The sequence below is a fragment of the Corylus avellana genome, chromosome ca10, assembly GCF_901000735.1.
Source record: "Corylus avellana chromosome ca10, CavTom2PMs-1.0".
In the NCBI taxonomy this organism is placed as follows: Eukaryota; Viridiplantae; Streptophyta; class Magnoliopsida; order Fagales; family Betulaceae; genus Corylus; species Corylus avellana.
The window spans coordinates 22020976-22038072 of record NC_081550.1 but is presented as its reverse complement, the minus strand read 5'-3'; the positions used below and the strand labels follow the sequence as shown (position 1 = coordinate 22038072).

Genomic DNA, 17097 nt, shown 5'->3' with positions numbered 1-17097 from the left:
AGAAATCATTTCTCCCTTAAAAAATACATCCACAATCACAAAGGAGGAACGCTAACTTAATTCATTATGTTTTCCTTTTCTTCTCTTCTCGCTCCGCACAAACACAGTTTAGTTTCATAAAAGTATGTCTATTTAATTTTATCTCATTTTATTGATGCGATACTATAAATTAATTTTATGAATCATTTTTTTCAATAGTAACTAATGTAAAAATTGATTGATAGTGTCACATCAATAAAATAAAATAAAAATATAATTTCTAATATTTGTCGCTCAAATAAAGATGGCAAGAAAGCATGATGTATCCCACGCCTTGGCATCTTTTTGTATTATTCCCCCAAAGCCCTCGCAAATTCGGGCAGCAAAAATGATAATGGTAGGAACATGGCATCATGGTCAACAAAACTGCCATGCGCCCTGGTTTCCTAAGATGGTTTTGTTGTTCGTCGTGGTCAACCTACACGAAGTCATGATATTGACACCAAGGTGCTATAAGAGCAGTATTTTTAAACTTTCATCATTAAAATGAGGAAAAATATTTGGATAGTTATGATTTTTACTATAGAAAAATGCTTGGAATACCATAACTTTTATAGTACCTTTTATAAATTCACGGGATAATCCCTATGAGGGTCATGTGGTACCCACATGAATGAAAAAAATTGAAGCAACAAAATTTGACAGATAAATTTAATTGTTTAGTGGCTGATGTAACAAATAACATGTAGATTGTCACGTCAATTTGTAAGAGACTTGTAATAAAAATTATAACACCCCTAGCTAACAACGTTCCTAAAATGATATGGAAATAGTTCTAGAAGTGCATATTGCTTAACATCATTGAATGTGAGAAATAATTGAGAATTATACTTATTTTCTTTGGTGGAAGAGCGGTGACAATTGACAAAGAAAATACTAAAAGAGTTTGGATAATGGTTGAGTGGTTGAATGGCGAGAAAACTTCATTTTTGACTGCTGGGTGCACCGACTAAAAGGTACCACAATGCCAAAGTCTAACGCATAGTTAGATTCTGGTATCTTCGGACTAGGCTCCAGAAGCCCTCTTATGACCATGCAGAGCCAACACTGTACATTAATTATTGAACCTATACTTAAGCTTAGCATAGTCAACAAGACAAAAAGAACCCCGCCTACTTGCCTCTTTGCGGCGCCTAAATCTAACCACAATTCGCAAATTCGACACGAACATAACAAGTTATTATAGTTGACTTACATAGTCTTATATTCATGCCTTGATACGTCCTACGAAACTGGTATTAGATTGATATGTCTTAAGAACATGTGAAAATCATGTTGACAAATGTTAACTTAATAGACTGAATTGAAAGAATTTTCTCAATCCTAACTTTAAGAACATAAGCAAGACCTAGAAATGGATGCTGTAAGCCAATAATTTAGCCCGAGTAACCAAATAGTTAAAACGAGTGATCTAAAACATATTAATAACCTCAAAAATATTCAAGATTTGCTTGGAGACAGCTGTGTCAAAATATACTAAGCAGATCTATTGATTCTTCTGTGGCTATGCCGGATTTCAGGTAATGTGCCATTGAAAAGTAGCTATACTGATGATTTTCATCTAATTTCACGCCAAAAACTTGTCTTCACAACAACATAATGATTCTCTCTTCCTTACTCGAAGAAAAAAGCTAGCAGATGAAGTGAGCCAATCAGGCAGCTGCTTATTGCCCCTTCAATGGTGCCGCCTAACAAAGCTATTTGCTATTTGCTATCTTACCACACTCAAAATACAAATTTCTCTTCTTCTGAACCTACAGAAAGTGTTCTATCTCCCATTTCCCGGAGAGCATCCGCCGTTGAATCGTCGATCCCCAACAGATACTGCACACGAGACAGTTTCTCTGGTGCTGGCTCACTGTTGAGGTATATAGCATATAGATCAGCTAGCTCCTCTGGCACCTCCCATGACAGCGGCTTGGAAGGTACAGCTTTGTCACACGCCAGCAAATCATTAAGAGAGGAAACCTGCACCAGAAGAAAGAAGCCATCAAACATATCCTTCTACACAACACTACAGGATTAGCACAAATCATTAAATGACCACCATCGAAGTATAAATATGATAAGAATTCCTTGTGAAACAAATCAATAAAAACAACAGGAATAATAAGTTCATAAAACTCCATACCACTCCTTGTCGATTTCTCTGCCTTAGCAGTGACACGGCTTGAACTAAAGAATTTGCTAATCTAGTTCGTGCAAGCTCAATAACAACACTTTTTGCCTTCTCAGCATTAATGCTGAGATCTGATGGGATTTTTTCATAGACTTCTTCCTCAGTGAACTCGCCAGTGCCAGATGAGAAAATGTCATCAACAGTTTTTTTGAAGAGATTCTCTCGCAAGCTCTCAGATATCATGTTATCTAATTCGACACCTGCTTCCTTAAGTTCTCTTATCTGCTTTATAGTAAGCCTTCCCTGACCAACAGCTGTTTCGATGGCAGCTGCCATTTTCGTAGTGGTTATGCTCTTTATTATCTTCTGTGCATATTGTGGAGGCAAACCAACTTGCTTCTGCAACTGATCTAGCTGCTCTACTCTGGCTTTTGTCAACTGTCCATCAGCTAAAATCACCTCAGCCTGTTGCCTAAAAGCCTGCTCAGCTAGACTCCTATGTACTTCCACGATCTCCTTAGTACTCAAACCAAGGATCCCACCAAGCTGATTTAGTAGAACAAACTCTGAATCATCCTTTTTTGTTGTGATCTGAGCACCAAATGGAATCTTTCTCACTTCACCAGTAAGACAAAAAAGCAAATATGTCTTGTAGAGGTCAGTCCTATCTCTTTCTGGAAGGTCATCTTTGAGAGTTATCTCTGTCTGGCCAGGCTTCCCCATCTTAGCAGTAAGTTCCTTACCAGGTCTTATTTTCCTAAGCGACTGAATAGATTCCCATTCCTCATCCTCTTCAACTTGTTCTTCAACTTGTTCAACAACTGGTTTCTCTTCCTCCTTTACAGGTTCTTCTGATGGGGTGTCAGATGATTCCCCTTTTATATCCGCCAATAACTCAGTTACAACCAAAGTGTTGAAAGCTATCATCTTCTTAAGTTCTTTTGCTGACTCAGTACGGCTCCCAGCAGCCCGTGCTCGTTTTATGTAGTTGATGAAAATCTTTCGGACCTGCATAAAAGTAATTTGAAGAAAAGGAGAACATGCATAAATATGGATTCAGAACTTCATCTCTAAACCGTCAATGTGAAGCTCTCAAAGTGGATACTTACTGCCTTGCTCGCAATAGACATGGCAAGTTCCTTAGTCAGCCTTAAGCCATGTGCTGCCTTTTGCACAGATTTCTTGACATCAGCATCATAACCATCAACACCAGCTGAAATTGCATCCTTCACTGCCTGGAAAATAATACATAATCCAGCATATTGGTCAACAACAATACTATCAATTACATCATTTTGTGGTAGAAAAAAAAAAAAACAATTGATAGGTAGACAAACAAAATACAAAATCACGTAATGTTTACTCATATCAAAGCATCTATTTATTTTACTGTATTGCAATCAACAAGTCTTCGAAGAAATTAATTTATACAAAAACTGAAACCAGAAAACACTGTCCGATCACAAACTAAATGTCTAACTAGCAAACAAAATGCTTCCAAAAAATACGATGTTTATTGGTTTTAAACAAACTCATTCCAAAATAACTTCATTATTGGTATTGTGAGCAACAATTTCCATTTACAATGTCTGACACAAATGTTAGTATGTCTTTGAGATGGAATCATCCCTCGAGAAATTCCCAGAGCATTTGTCTCTGGTACTAGCGATCAAGAAACAGTTGCAATGGCTGAAACATGGTGCACCATATTGATCACCATTTGGAATCACAAATCGATTTAAATCCTCCATAAAATCAAAATTTCAGCTTGCCTTTCTACTTACCATACTAACAGCAGCAAAAGAAAATAATAGAACTGGCCTTTGATAACCAACTAATTTGATCCAGCAATGAGAAGGATGCACTGCTTACCCACATCAATCTCTAAACCTAGGGGGCAGAAACAGAAATTTTGCATTGGAGACCAAGTTAAGGATGGGATTGTATATACTTGAGTTTTGGGGGGCTTTAGGAGAGCCGCTATATGTTTTGCTAAAATTTGTCCTCAACTGAAATTTGAAGCATTTCAAGGCATAATCTGGTAATGCCCCTGCTCTAAACAACAGGCTAATAGTACTGCTCAGTGCCCAGTCATAAAAACATAAGATATTTCCAGCATCCCATCAACCTCTATAATTCTAACTCTCATGTAAATGTATAAGACTTGGGATGGAGGTGCACCATGAATAGGGAAACAGATGGATTCAAGTTGATATGTCATAATACAACACAGAACAGTAAACATATACTTATGATTTGACAACCAGATATGTTACATGACAAAAGAAGATAAATGAAACCAAAAAAATGTTACCTTTTCAAACAAACTGCCACAGATATCTGAGTGGGCTGCTTCAACAATCTGCTGAGGTATACAGAGCATGACACGTAACCTCAGCAAGGCAGAAACATCATTCTCATCAAGTTCTCCATCAGCTACGCATTGCTCAAGTTTTTGCCGGTAAATTTCTTAAGACAAAACAGATATGTCAGGTACTATTGCCAAAAGAACAATAAAGACAAAGACATATCTAGCAATTAATGAAGCAGATAGAACATTTAACAAAATAATCAAGTTTGAATGATACATATTGCATAACTATACAGAAACCTAGACAAAACTTTTTGCAATATATATATATATATCAATTACCTTCATGAATCTCACTGGCCTTTTGTGGATCGAAGTGCAGCTCGTCACAGAGATTTTGAAGGAAGGCTGCTTTGCTATCTGCCATTTCTAAATCACCACCAGTAACAGCCTGTGCAAGTCGCTTACGGTATACCTTGGAGGTAATATCTAGTGTGATGGCTTCTGCTTGCCGTTTGCCTAAACCAAATATATTCTTCAATTGATTTAACGCAGCAAGCTACATCCAAAACATACGTATGAATTAATAACAGGAGGATTAGGAATAAACCTGAATAAAGCACAAAAACAATAAAGCATTATTTTAATTGGTTATAAGAAATACCATATTATTTACACTATCGTAGAAAATTCTCTCTCCAACACCAAGAAATGAGATTCACTCACCAATTATAGTTTTATAAACATTTTATTATTTATCACAGTTTGTTGCAGATACATGTGTCTTTACTCAAATAGACAAATATTTTTTTTTTATAAATAATTACAATTTATTAAAAGCGCAAAAGGCACAACCCAATATTAATAAGGAGATGAAATTTGATCTCGTCTATTAAGTTAGAGGATGTTTTATGAAATTAAGTCTTTATTTTTCAGCATATTGTATCTTTGGACAATTGCTTTTATTTCTCTTTTGATGATTAGTTATCATGATTTTCTTGTTGTTCTTTTTGCTCCTACTAGCTAGGTGGCTTCTCTTGTATACTTCCTGTGTACTTAGGAGCGTTTTATGTTTTAAATGATATCTCAATTACTAATAAAAAAAAAAAGTTCAAAGTTCTTGTTGATACTAAATAATATTAATCCAAAAATTAATAATAAAATAAATAGAATGCAAGAGAATAAAATTAGAGCAAGGAAATATCTCACAATGATATATACTCAAGCAATAGCATTGTCCTTAAATATTGATTTTGTGCACCTCAAAGTATTCAATCTGGCGCGATCGGGTCTCTTGACACACAACCTCCTAGGATTAGGCTATGGAGTCTACCTTTGTTAAGGACCCACTTCTAAATACGAAGGTTAAATGAACCACCCTTTGATCTACTTAATGAAAGGCCGCAAAAAGAAAATACTAGAAATAGAAGACACTAGATGAACTTTTAATAAGTTCTATTCAGCTAGAATGAACTTCACGAAATCTATATAGAATAAGTTCTATATGGCTAGTTTTCTAGAATAGGACCAAAAAACAAATTATCTAGAAGTTCTCTTTTTATAGTGCCATTTTGTAAGCTGTGAGAATGAAAAAAAAAAAAAAATCTTGAAAAAGTTAATACCAAACAGAGGAATGGAGCTGACTCCCCATTACAATATGATAAGAGATAAATGACCAAGTTGTTAACAGCATTAGAAAGATGAATTTAGAGATCAACCTATGACTTGGCTTATTAAAAGAGAGGGAAAAAAAAAAGATAAAAGAAAAAGGAAATAGCATCTATCAAGCTTCCAGCAGCATAATAAAGAATTAGGCGGGTTTACCAAAGACTGGTTTAGGTAAGATTATAACATTAAGAACATTCAAGAATAAATTTAGAAATTCGAGGGTTTGTTATGAATGTTTTAAAAGGCACTATTAGCTCCAAAAAAAAAAAAAACTGGGTTAGTCAACTAAGAAAGAGCAAGAAAACAAGCTTGGCGATCACATTCTTTTGTTTTTTTATTTATTTATTTTATTATTATTATTTTTTTAAAGTAATCTTGGTAATCACATTCTCACAAAAATAAGTACAAAATTGCTTAAAAGAAAAGAATATTTTCATTGCAACAATAATTTGACATTCAATTTCTAGTTTATAAAGAATAAAAGGAAATATAGCATTAAGTCAAGACATAAAGAGAACTATCAGTGTTTGTTCACCTTATTTTCTTCCATGCGACCATTAGATAAAGAATCTGTAACATATGCTCTATAAAGGAGGTTCAAGTCATCCATCTTTCTGTCACCCTCATACTCACCACCTAGCCAAAGATACAAATCAATACCAGCTCATAAAATCATAATGTCCAACCTGACCATTCAAGCAAAAGCTCAGAGTTAGGATCCATACCTAGTAAAGAAACCGGACCAACCCCAGAGGCAAACTGATCTGCATTCGGATGGTTCTTCAGTGAGATAAGCAAACTGTTAAAAGCTAGTATCTTGTCAAGCTCTTTCACAACTTCTGTGACAGTCCTGCTGGAAACCCTATTTTTGTTAGATGGTAAAAATGATACAGATAACAAACTACTAATGATATAGCAAACCAAAACCTCCAATAAGACTCAAATAAAAAGGAGCAGAAGATCCTTTTACAATAAAATTCGCAACAGAAAGCATACACAGGAACAGAAGCACACTCTTAGATAAAATTATTGAAGGAGATAAAAATTGATGAGTAAATGAATCTATCAAAACAAAAAAAAAAAAGGGAGGGGGGAAGGGGCACACAATGGCATACAAGTGTATACAGAAGTGGTTAGGAAAATATTATTATGATTTGAGTACAGAAGAAAAGACCATCCTGTTAGACAAAATGTAGTTATATCAAAAAAAAAAAAAAACACAAAAAACATGGCTGATTTTGAGATATACGAAACCATCTGTAAGCATGAATTATTTTAAACAGTTGTGACCATACACTGATCTTGTCCTGGACTTGAGTATACTGAGTGCTGCTGAAATATTTTCCTCAACCAGTCTTCTTGTTCGCTCCCTAAACAAGTCCATGGCAAGCTGCAATGAATAGGACATATCACATAGAGAACAATTACAAACCAGCTACATAAATCCTCTCAACAACAAAAGAATGGAAAAGATACCTCATCAGAAATTTGATATGAACGTTGTGCTTCTCTAAGGCTAACAAGCTGCTCCGCATCGATATCTAAAGCAATATATAAGCATTTCTTTGTATTCAGAGTTTAAACCAAATATGACCGTTAAAGATTGCAAGTAGAAACCCACAAATGAAATCATTCACCAAAGTATTCAACCATATAACTATATGAAACAATAACCTAGCATGGAAAAGAAAAGTAATGAGTATATAGTCAATAGTTAATGTTCAAGAAACTGGATGTATATCAAATACAATTGGCACCTTGCTTAAGAAAGTAATCAGTACTGTGTAAACTGATCAGCGTTTGCAATCTTGCTTAACTCAAACACCAGCTAAGACAATACAACAATCCTACTAGCCACTCACAAAGACCTTAATGCATAATGTATTTACCTCGGCCAACTGATTTTAGCTTAGAAGCATACAACCGCTGGGCATTATCGCGGATAGCAATCTCAACCTGGCAGAAAAGATTATTATTGCCCACCCAGTAAATTAATGACAGAAAAATGGTTAAGAAACTAAAGTTAAGGATTAATGATCAATCACCTGGGAATCAGTGACCTTGAAAACACGTTTCCAAGGTAAAAGAAAAGACGATGCTTCTCCAAACACAAGAGTTGAAACATAAATGAGCTTCTGAAATGCCTGCACTGGAGATTAATAATGGTCAAGCTCCATATCTTCAACTCAAATCCTTGAGATTAGTAGACAATAGTCAAGAAAACTAGCACACATGACCTACCCGACGTTCCTCTATGCCAGCATCTCGATCTCCAGTTTCAAGCCGTTGCCTAAAGATTCGCCTACCAATCTGCAAAGCCACAAGCAGCATCAACCCCAGTAATATTTGAAATCTGGTTCACATAAAACCTTAAGCATTCTCAAACTCTGAAATAAATGCCACAATAAAATGTAAGATGTACCTCCATATGCATTGCTGCAGCATCTGGGTCATCAATGCCCAATGCTTTTTTAAAGTTGATTATCGTATCAACTTCGTCACCTTTGAGCTCTTCCCCTCCTGGAGGAAGAACGGAAGACACGAACCTAAACATCCAATCCAAATAGAAAATTAACCAAGAAATTCACAAGATAAACCAACTAAACATATAGGAATCTCAAACCACATCTCACATACAAAATAGTCGGCATATACACAAAATTTGTATACATTTCATTTGCTCATATATGTGTACAACTTAATTTAAAAAACGAAAAATTGATTTCGACTCACTGGCAATATATATCACAAAGCTCAGCATTGAATGCCTCATCTTCCTTGCTCACTCCATATCTGAAAATCAAATAAGGAAATCAGAACAGCTACTATGGCGAAACTACAACAAAATTAAGTCGATAAATGTGTCAGAACTTCAATATAAATTACATATTAGAGTTCTTGAACCAATGGAAACGAATTCACCAATACTAACAAAACTATATCTAAAACGTCAATTACACTAATCAATTATGATAATCAACCAGATAAGAGTCTTAATCAAACTGACTTTTTAGCAATCGTTTCGATATCCTCCTTCTTCACGGCCCGCGGGTCGCTGTGGCCGGCCACGTAATTGTGCAAATCCGCGGTGGCGACATCCGGTGCGCAGGCATTAAGAGCATACCCGGCAGCTCCACCGGCTGCGCCGAGCACCACGGCGCCACCCAGCGCCGCCGTCTGAGACTTGCCGAACCGAGACCCCAAGCCGTAGCCAGCAGCGATCGCCGCGCCGAGGATCAGAGCCGAGCTAGCTAATCTAATTGGCGGTGATAACGTGGCCACCAGAGGCTGAATCCCCGTGAGCTCCCTCTTGCCGCCAAAGACATTGTTGGGAGGGGGTGGTGACGTGGAGGGGGCGGATTGATCTTCGGCGGAGGAATTGATTGAGGCTCGGGAAAGGCGTCGTTTGAGGGTGAGTTTTTTGGAGTGTGTGGTGAAACGGAGGGGGAGGGGGTTGAGGAACGGGGAGTAGAGAACGGAACGGTGAGGAGTAGAGGGAGAAGCGAAGAGAGTAGAGGGGTTCATGGCTCCCTCTACGAACGGAGGTCCCGGAACGACGTCGTGGGCGGAGTGTGCTAAGGAAATGGAAGGTTTTTCTTTAGGGTTTAACGAAGACAGTGAGAGTGAAAGAAGAAGAGGATAGGGAGAAGAGTAGATAGATTGCTAACGACAAAATAATTATAGGAAACGGATATGTTGGTATTCTTATGCGTTTATCGCACAATGGTGCCATCATTGCCATGGACCTATTGGGTTTTTTTTTTTTTTTAAGCAATTCAGGAAAAAGGAAAATCAACAAATTAATTCAAAGAAAAAAGGTGGGGTGGCCCGATTTTATAATAATAAAAGTTTAGCTATTTTCAATAAGTTTAGTAGCGGTCAAGTTACCATTTTTCAAGACGGAAAATGATTCTTGTAAGGTAGTGCGCTAAATGCACTATCATCATTAAAAATTTTAGATAATACTACTTTTTAAAATGTACTAAATAAAATAAATAAATAAAAAAATTTTAAATGCAGATGATCATTTTCCTGGACAAAAAGAGCGTGGTTTGCTTTTGATGGGCGGTTAGTAATGTTTGGCTATCCTAACACCTCTCTTTTTGTATTTTCAAATTTGTGTTTTTCAATCTGAACTATCTATCTAATATAATAATGTTATTTTCACGCTTATTTCTCATCTTCATTTTACACTTACCTGACACGTTTTAAGTGTTTTTTTTTTCTTTTTAAATGTCTAACATTAATCTCATGGGGTTGGTTTGAGTTGAGTGATAGGTTACTTGACCTTGATACATCATAAAACATAAAGTTTAAGGTTTAATTCCCTTATGCCAAAAATACTTTGTGGCAACTCTCTTGAACAAAAGCTCAACACATTATGAATAATGCTATAAGTCATTATTGTGTCCCTCAAAAGAATGATGTATCTCTTAAAAATCACAATTCATTATTTAAATTTAAATTTTCTACACAACTTTATTATAAAATTTGGGGACTTAATCCGTACTTAAAACGGTGGTCGTTTTGGGGACCTAATCAGCCACCCATATGGGGCTACACACAAGCCAACCCGTTCACACCTCAGCCAGACACACTCGATTCAGCTCGCTCCTTCCGCATGGCCATCTCATCTCTTCGTTTCCCGCTCTCCCCATACCTCCGCAAAAACCCACACTCAACCCCAACCCCGAACTTCAGACTTTTCAGAATCTCAATACTACCCCTACGACCACACTGTTCTTCTTCTTCTTCTTCTTCTTCTTCCACCCACAAATGGCAACCTTTCCGCAAAAAGAAAGTCGTCATTCGGGTCGGCTACGTCGGATCCGATTACAGAGGTCACTTCTTTTACTCTCTCTCTATCTATTATTATTATTATTTTTTGGTTTTTTATTTTTCTTTCTAGTGTATTAATTTAATTTGTTTTTTTATTTTTTTTCTACCGTGCATACATTTCGTTCAGGTCTGCAAATGCAACGACACGATTCCTCATTATCCAGTAAGATTCTTCGTTTCTTTTCGACTCTGTAGATTATTGCTTAATTAGAAATCCTCAACGCGTTCATTTGATTTTACTTTTGGATTTTGTTTTTTATGCTTGTTATTCAAATTATCTTTTAAACACATTGACTATGTAGAATAAATACTAGTTCAATCAGCTTGCCATAGCTCGAAGGGATTTGTTAGAATGTTTTTTTTTTTTTTGAAAGATTTGTTAGAATGTTAATTAAATAATTAAATTCACAATTTATTAATGGCTTAAATTTTAGGATAATTTATAATTTAGCATGGTATGAGAACAAAGGTCCTAAGGTTGAACATTATCTTCGTAATGAATCGCTCATTTCAATTAAATATTTCATGTGTTGGACATCATTTTATCATGGAAGAGTTTGAGCCTATGTGTGAAGGAAAAGTGTTGGAATATTAATTAAATGATCGAATCAGCTTAAGCTTTTAGGATTAACTGGTAATTTAACATGGTTGTTGCTAAAAGCATTACAATTTTTGATATGTAGCAATTGAAGGAGAATTGGAGGGGGCCATATTTAAGGCTGGTGGGATTAGTGATAGTAATTACGGGAATCTCTACAAAATTGCGTGGGCAAGAAGTAGCCGTACTGATAAAGGAGTAATTTTGTAAACTAGTTTTTGTGGATTAGTTTTTTTTTGCATTATGTTTTTACTATTTATCTGCGTACAACATGAGGTTGCTGATTATTTTTCATGTTTCGTGGCGATTTACGCACTTTTTAGGTGCACTCCTTGGCAACGACTATATCATTGAAAATGGAAATCCCTGAAAATGCATGGAAAGAAGATCCCTATGGCATGGCTCTTGCAAATTACATCAACTCTCATCTTCCTAAAAATATAAAAGTCTTTAGCATTTTGCCTGCACAGAAGTAAGACCTTGGATTTTGCTGTTTTTCTTCGTATTAGAAATCCTGTGAATAATGTTGTTAAATATGGAGGATTTCTAATATCTTGATGATGGATTAGGATCATGAAAATGTGCTCCTTTTTAACTTGAAAAGTTACTCGTTTCACTTGTTGCATATATGAATTGGGGTAAGAGTTGTTAATGAATTAATCTATTGTAATTACTTCCTCAGTTGGACCGTCTTTAGGCTACTAAATCACTTGCAAACTGTTTCTGTATATGACATGATTTGGCTTGTTTTGGCTCGCTCTTCCTTTTTGTCATATCTTATTTCTGCCTCCAAATTATGATTCCTATCATGCCTTACTAAGAAGGGCAGAAATAGATATCATTTAATAAAAGCAAAGAAAAGATTTTCTCAAATGTTATTATACCAAATTATTAGATGAGGGCCTCAATGTTGACTTGTGATTGTTCAGACCTTGAGGTATTTGCTTTATAGTTAGAAATTATTTTTCTCATTGTTTGTGGAAAGAACCCAAAATAGGTTAACGATTTTAGTTTACCTGAAAGTCTGTGAAATATAGAGTTACTCATGGCATGAAGTTCTTTTTCACAAGTGTTCGCTACTGTCCTTTTCTATCTTCTAATCCTTTGGTTTCGGTCATCTGTCTTTATATTTTAGGAGCTTTGATCCTAGAAGGGAGTGTAATCTCCGGAAGTATTCTTATCTCCTTCCTGCAGAAATCATTGGAATCAAAAGTAACTTTAGCACAGCTGAGGTTGATTATCATCTGTCAGACTTCAATAATATATTAAATGCGTTTGAGGTGTGGTATTTGTCTTTTCTTTCTTTCTTCTTTATTAATGTTTCTCTGGTTTTGAAGTGCTGACACCTAATCGAGTTGCTTTTTTATAATGGAATTAACAATTTTTTGCATGAACTTTAGTTCACGCATTCTGTTTCAGCCTTATTAGTTGTTTTCTATGGTCTTTAAGTGCACATAACTCGTAAGCAATTAAGTTGAAAATCTGCTCTCTACAATGAATTCAGATTTTCTTGTAAGGGAAGGTTTAATTTTGCATGTCCTTTTATTGACACAGTCATGTGTCAGCCTCCCAAGTTATTTGCTACACTCCACGTTTTGTTTATAAGCATGCTGGCGTGCTTTTAACTTAGTTTCAGATCTTTTCATATGTTTCATCTGGTGTTCACACTTTTTGGATGGTGAAAGAAGATATGATGCATGGGAGGAAGACAATATTATTACTCATATTATTAACATTGGATATTTGTTCATTTAAGAATTCTTTAAATCTTCTTTGGGGCCCTCACAGAAGCCTGGTTCCAATGATTAGTTAAACTTTGTTGCTCTGGCCTTTATGGAGAGTAGTCTGTTGTAATTATGATCCATGGGTACCGTATATATTCCTATATGCTAGAGGTCACTTGTAAGCCAATTTTTATATTTGGGAATGCCATTTGTAGGGAGAACATCCTTTCCACAATTATACAGTACGGTCCAAGTACAGGAAACAGTTTCCTGCAAAACAATCACTTGGAAATGGTAATGTTCCTGGGAAAGCAAGATCATCCAGTGAGGCATCAGCCTGTGAGTTTGAGGAAAGTGATGGAGATGAAGATTTTGTGATTGATGAAGCAATTGCACTAGATGCTGAGAGGATGAGCAAAAGTTCTTCAGAATTCAACGTTTTTCATGAACATCTAGCTGACACTTGCAATAAGCATGAAAAAGATCAGAAGGCTCACACTACCAATTCAGCTGTCCTTGCAAGATGGTTACACGAACCTGATGAGAAGGACAGGATAAGTGCTTCCCACTTCAGAAAGATCTTTTGCTGTTCTTCTGGAAAGCTGGAGAAATCACTTGGATTTCCTTATGTTGAGCTTTCTATATGGGGAGAGTCTTTCATGTTACATCAAGTAAGGCTTTGCAATAGAACTGAAGGAAATTATTTTATCTTTTTTTCTATCCCTTTTTCGCACATCCCATTTAATCTTGTTTCAGATACCACTTAATGAAATGTAGAAGTATACACATGGAAGTGTAGAAATAATATTTACTCTGATTACATTTGGGTGCGACTTAAGGTGATTGTGACTTATATAGGGTGGATCTGCCTATTTCTTTCGATAAGAATTTCTCAGTAATTAATTTTAGGGCAAACGACTATTTTAGTACCAACGAAGTTCTAGTTTGGTTCTAAAAGTTTGAAAAGTTACAATCAAGTCCTTGAATAAATTTTAAAAAACGCAATTCAGTCATTTCTTTGATCAAATTTGATGGAAGATAGTGTATAGTGTCAAAGTAATTATATTGACCTAACATATATCCTAGGCCAATTATTTGCATGGTGTAGCCATTTTAAAGAAAAATATTAAACTTTTTTTAGAGATCAAGTTGGAATTTTGTGAATTTTGTAGGGACTAAAATAGGTGTTTACCATTAATTTTACATGCAGTACCTCAAGTTCAAAAGCAGTTACTGAAAGCAACAATCACCATCTACTTCTTTTGGATTGCTAATCAACACCCTTCCCTATGGATTAAACCTCACACCATGTACTTCTTAGGAGATATTAATAGGTATTTAGTTCAGTGAAGCTCTGTAGCATGTGTTATCTTTTCAACTGCTGTTCTTCTGGAAATGTATATGATTTAAATGCCTTCTGGTGTAATTATTACTTGAAGCTGCTTCCGGATACCCATTTAATTTGTATTGTGTCGAATCATTCTGTTCTAAAAATTACCATCTTGGATCTAAGTGATATCTCCCAGCTTACAGTAATGGGTATGGTCCTAGATGGACACCTTTTCCCTCATCTATTTACATATTTATGGGCCACATGATTCAGATCCTTTCTCCTTTGCTCATTTTAGTCATTTGATTGTACTTTAGCTCAGACAGACTTGGAACTCCTGCTTATTCATTAGCTATTATTTGGTTGCCTTGTACTTGATGAAGAAATTTACAATAAAGAAAGCTAATTTGATCCTGTTTTACTAATTCATTCCACATCTTTTAACATTTGTCATTATTCATTTCAATAGATCCGCAAAATGGTTGGGACTGCTGTGGCAGTAAAGCGCAGCTTACTCCCTAGAGATATTATAACATTGTCACTTGCCAAGTTCTCACGGATCGTTGTACCCCTTGCCCCATCTGAAGTTTTGATTTTGAGGGGAAATAGTTTCTCTATCAGAAATAAACCTGGAGATGTAAAGAGGCCGGAAATGGTGACAATAGTTGAATCAGAAGAAATTTTGAAAGCAGTTGACCAGTTCTACACATCTGTAATGTTGCCTGAAGTTTCAAAGTTTTTGGACCCTTCGAGTTCTCCTTGGAAGGACTGGGTTGAAAAATTGGATGAGCATACAAGCATTCCAGATGCACAATTGGATGAAGTCAGAAATGCTTGGAAGTTGTGGAAGGAAAAGTTTCAGAGTAGCACACTGTTGCATCAGTCATAAATCAATGAAATTGAGGTAAATTGCTACTCTCTGATTCAAATGTAAAATTATTTTTCCTAGGATTGGGTTATCCGGTTCAATTCAATTAAATAATTGCTACTCTATATTTGCCGCATCACATTTTGAAGGGTGCTTCTGTTATTTGCCAAATTCAATGATCAGCAGAATGTCCCCTACCATTTCGGTAAAATGAGAGGAAATTTTGACACAACCGAACCTAACATAAAATTAGCAGGCTAAATTAATAGTGATTTATATAGTCTTATACATATCTTGATACGATCCGAATCTCACATGTGAACACAAATTGTCACCCCTAGATGAAATGCTTGCGTAGACGATTAAATATTATCTCTTAACAAATGAGTTTTAACACTAGAATATTAACTATAATAGGAATAAACTATATATGGATTTTGGACTTTTACTCTTCTTCAAAACACTAGAATATTAACTATAATAGGAATAAACTATATATGGATTTTGGACTTTTACTCTTCTTCAAAACACTAGAATATTAACTATAATAGGAATAAACTATATATGGATTTTGGACTTTTACTCTTCTTCAAATTTTTGCAGTCTTACAATAGAGCAATAATGTACTTGTAGGTAGTCATGTACCAGTTTTCGACTACCATATCATTCTCTTTTTTTTGGCACCACCTTATCATTTTCTCCTATCTTCTTATTTGTTTGAAAAATGAAAAGGTTGCATGATAATGTCGTGAGATGTTTTGCTGAAAATACAGCGTTAGCTGCAGGGTCAAATTGTCATCTTTTCAGCTACAGCCTAAGCTACAACCTATAGGCATCATTGCGATTTGACCATTTGGTGGACCAGTGCTTGTATGTTCTGTATATCATTGTGTATTTAATAAGATAACCATAAACTATATCGTTTTAGATTAAACTTTTGCGAAAATAGGCACAGGGGGATGTGAGCGGTAATGAATATAAATACTATAAGTAGGGTGTTTTTGGAATTACGATTTTGTAAGAATAATTTACGTTTTTAAAAGATATCGCAGAACATAAAGTATTTGGTATTGCAATTTAAAAAGCACTTAATCTAAAATAGAAAAATAAAATAATAAAAATAAAAAAATAAAAAAAATAATCTGTGATTTCTTTAAGCAGGCTATTGGGTGTTTATTTGAAAAAAAAATGTGAATTTAAATCAAAATCATGATTTCATATAACAAATATTAGATAAAAAATTATTTTTTTCTCATGTTTTACCAAACGCTTTTGCGATATTAAAAAGTAGCGATTCTAAATATGCAATTTTTAAAGTCGTACTTATTGAAACTGTAATCTCAAACGAACCCATATTAAGATCTAGGAAGTTTCATTGGAAACGTATTTGAAGAAGCACTCATTAAGTTTTATTCAAACTTTCATTCGTTTATGGAAACAAGATAGTGTACGGACATGAAGAGCTCACCCTAATAAAGCTACTACATCTAATAATGAAAAAGGAAAAATAAACCAGAAATTAGTTCCATTTTTCCATTTTTCTTGTTGAAGAAAATGAATATCTGTTATTTCTTAATTCTTATCCAATGTTTTATTTATTT

The 17097-nt window shown here is 35.3% G+C and overlaps 2 protein-coding genes across 6 annotated transcripts; one reads left to right on the top strand and one right to left on the bottom strand.

Annotated features, from left to right (window-relative positions):
- Positions 1-1433: 1433 nt before the first annotated feature.
- Positions 1434-9816, bottom strand: LOC132163306 (protein TIC110, chloroplastic). Its single transcript, XM_059573546.1, has 15 exons — positions 9145-9816; positions 8871-8930; positions 8560-8683; positions 8379-8447; positions 8183-8281; positions 8027-8093; positions 7614-7678; positions 7433-7527; positions 6863-6990; positions 6673-6773; positions 4812-5028; positions 4473-4627; positions 3268-3393; positions 2171-3166; positions 1434-2007 (listed from the first exon to the last, which is right to left on the bottom strand). Exons 1-15 carry the CDS (start codon positions 9660-9662, stop codon positions 1765-1767), a joined length of 3063 nt encoding a protein of 1020 aa, XP_059429529.1. The 5' UTR covers positions 9663-9816; the 3' UTR covers positions 1434-1764.
- Positions 9817-10726: 910 nt separating this feature from the next.
- Positions 10727-16363, top strand: LOC132163946 (putative tRNA pseudouridine synthase). Of its 5 annotated transcripts, none has more exons than XM_059574333.1 (8): positions 10727-10978; positions 11104-11139; positions 11660-11772; positions 11898-12046; positions 12710-12854; positions 13514-13969; positions 15098-15532; positions 16282-16363. In XM_059574333.1, the coding sequence occupies exons 1-7, from the start codon at positions 10759-10761 to the stop codon at positions 15515-15517; spliced, it is 1539 nt and encodes a 512-aa protein (XP_059430316.1). In that variant the 5' UTR covers positions 10727-10758; the 3' UTR covers positions 15518-15532; positions 16282-16363. The 5 variants fall into 5 exon arrangements, with proteins under 5 accessions (XP_059430316.1, XP_059430317.1, XP_059430318.1 ...); XM_059574334.1 differs by having other exon boundaries at positions 16276-16345; XM_059574335.1 differs by having other exon boundaries at positions 16270-16286.
- The last annotated feature ends 734 nt before the right edge of the window (positions 16364-17097 follow it).

Coding starts and splice junctions, on each gene's coding strand:
- LOC132163306 (XM_059573546.1), bottom strand. CDS start 9,662: ATGAACCCCTCTACTCTCTTCGCTTCTCCCTCTACTCCTCACCGTTCC. Junction 6,774..6,862: donor TGGTCCGGTTTCTTTACTAG/GTATGGATCCTA, acceptor ATCTTTGGCTAG/GTGGTGAGTATGAGGGTGAC. Junction 3,394..4,472: donor GTGGCAGTTTGTTTGAAAAG/GTAACATTTTTT, acceptor ATTATTTTCCAG/GCAGTGAAGGATGCAATTTC.
- LOC132163946 (XM_059574333.1), top strand. CDS start 10,759: ATGGCCATCTCATCTCTTCGTTTCCCGCTCTCCCCATACCTCCGCAAA. Junction 10,979..11,103: donor CGTCGGATCCGATTACAGAG/GTCACTTCTTTT, acceptor CATTTCGTTCAG/GTCTGCAAATGCAACGACAC. Junction 12,855..13,513: donor ATATATTAAATGCGTTTGAG/GTGTGGTATTTG, acceptor TGCCATTTGTAG/GGAGAACATCCTTTCCACAA.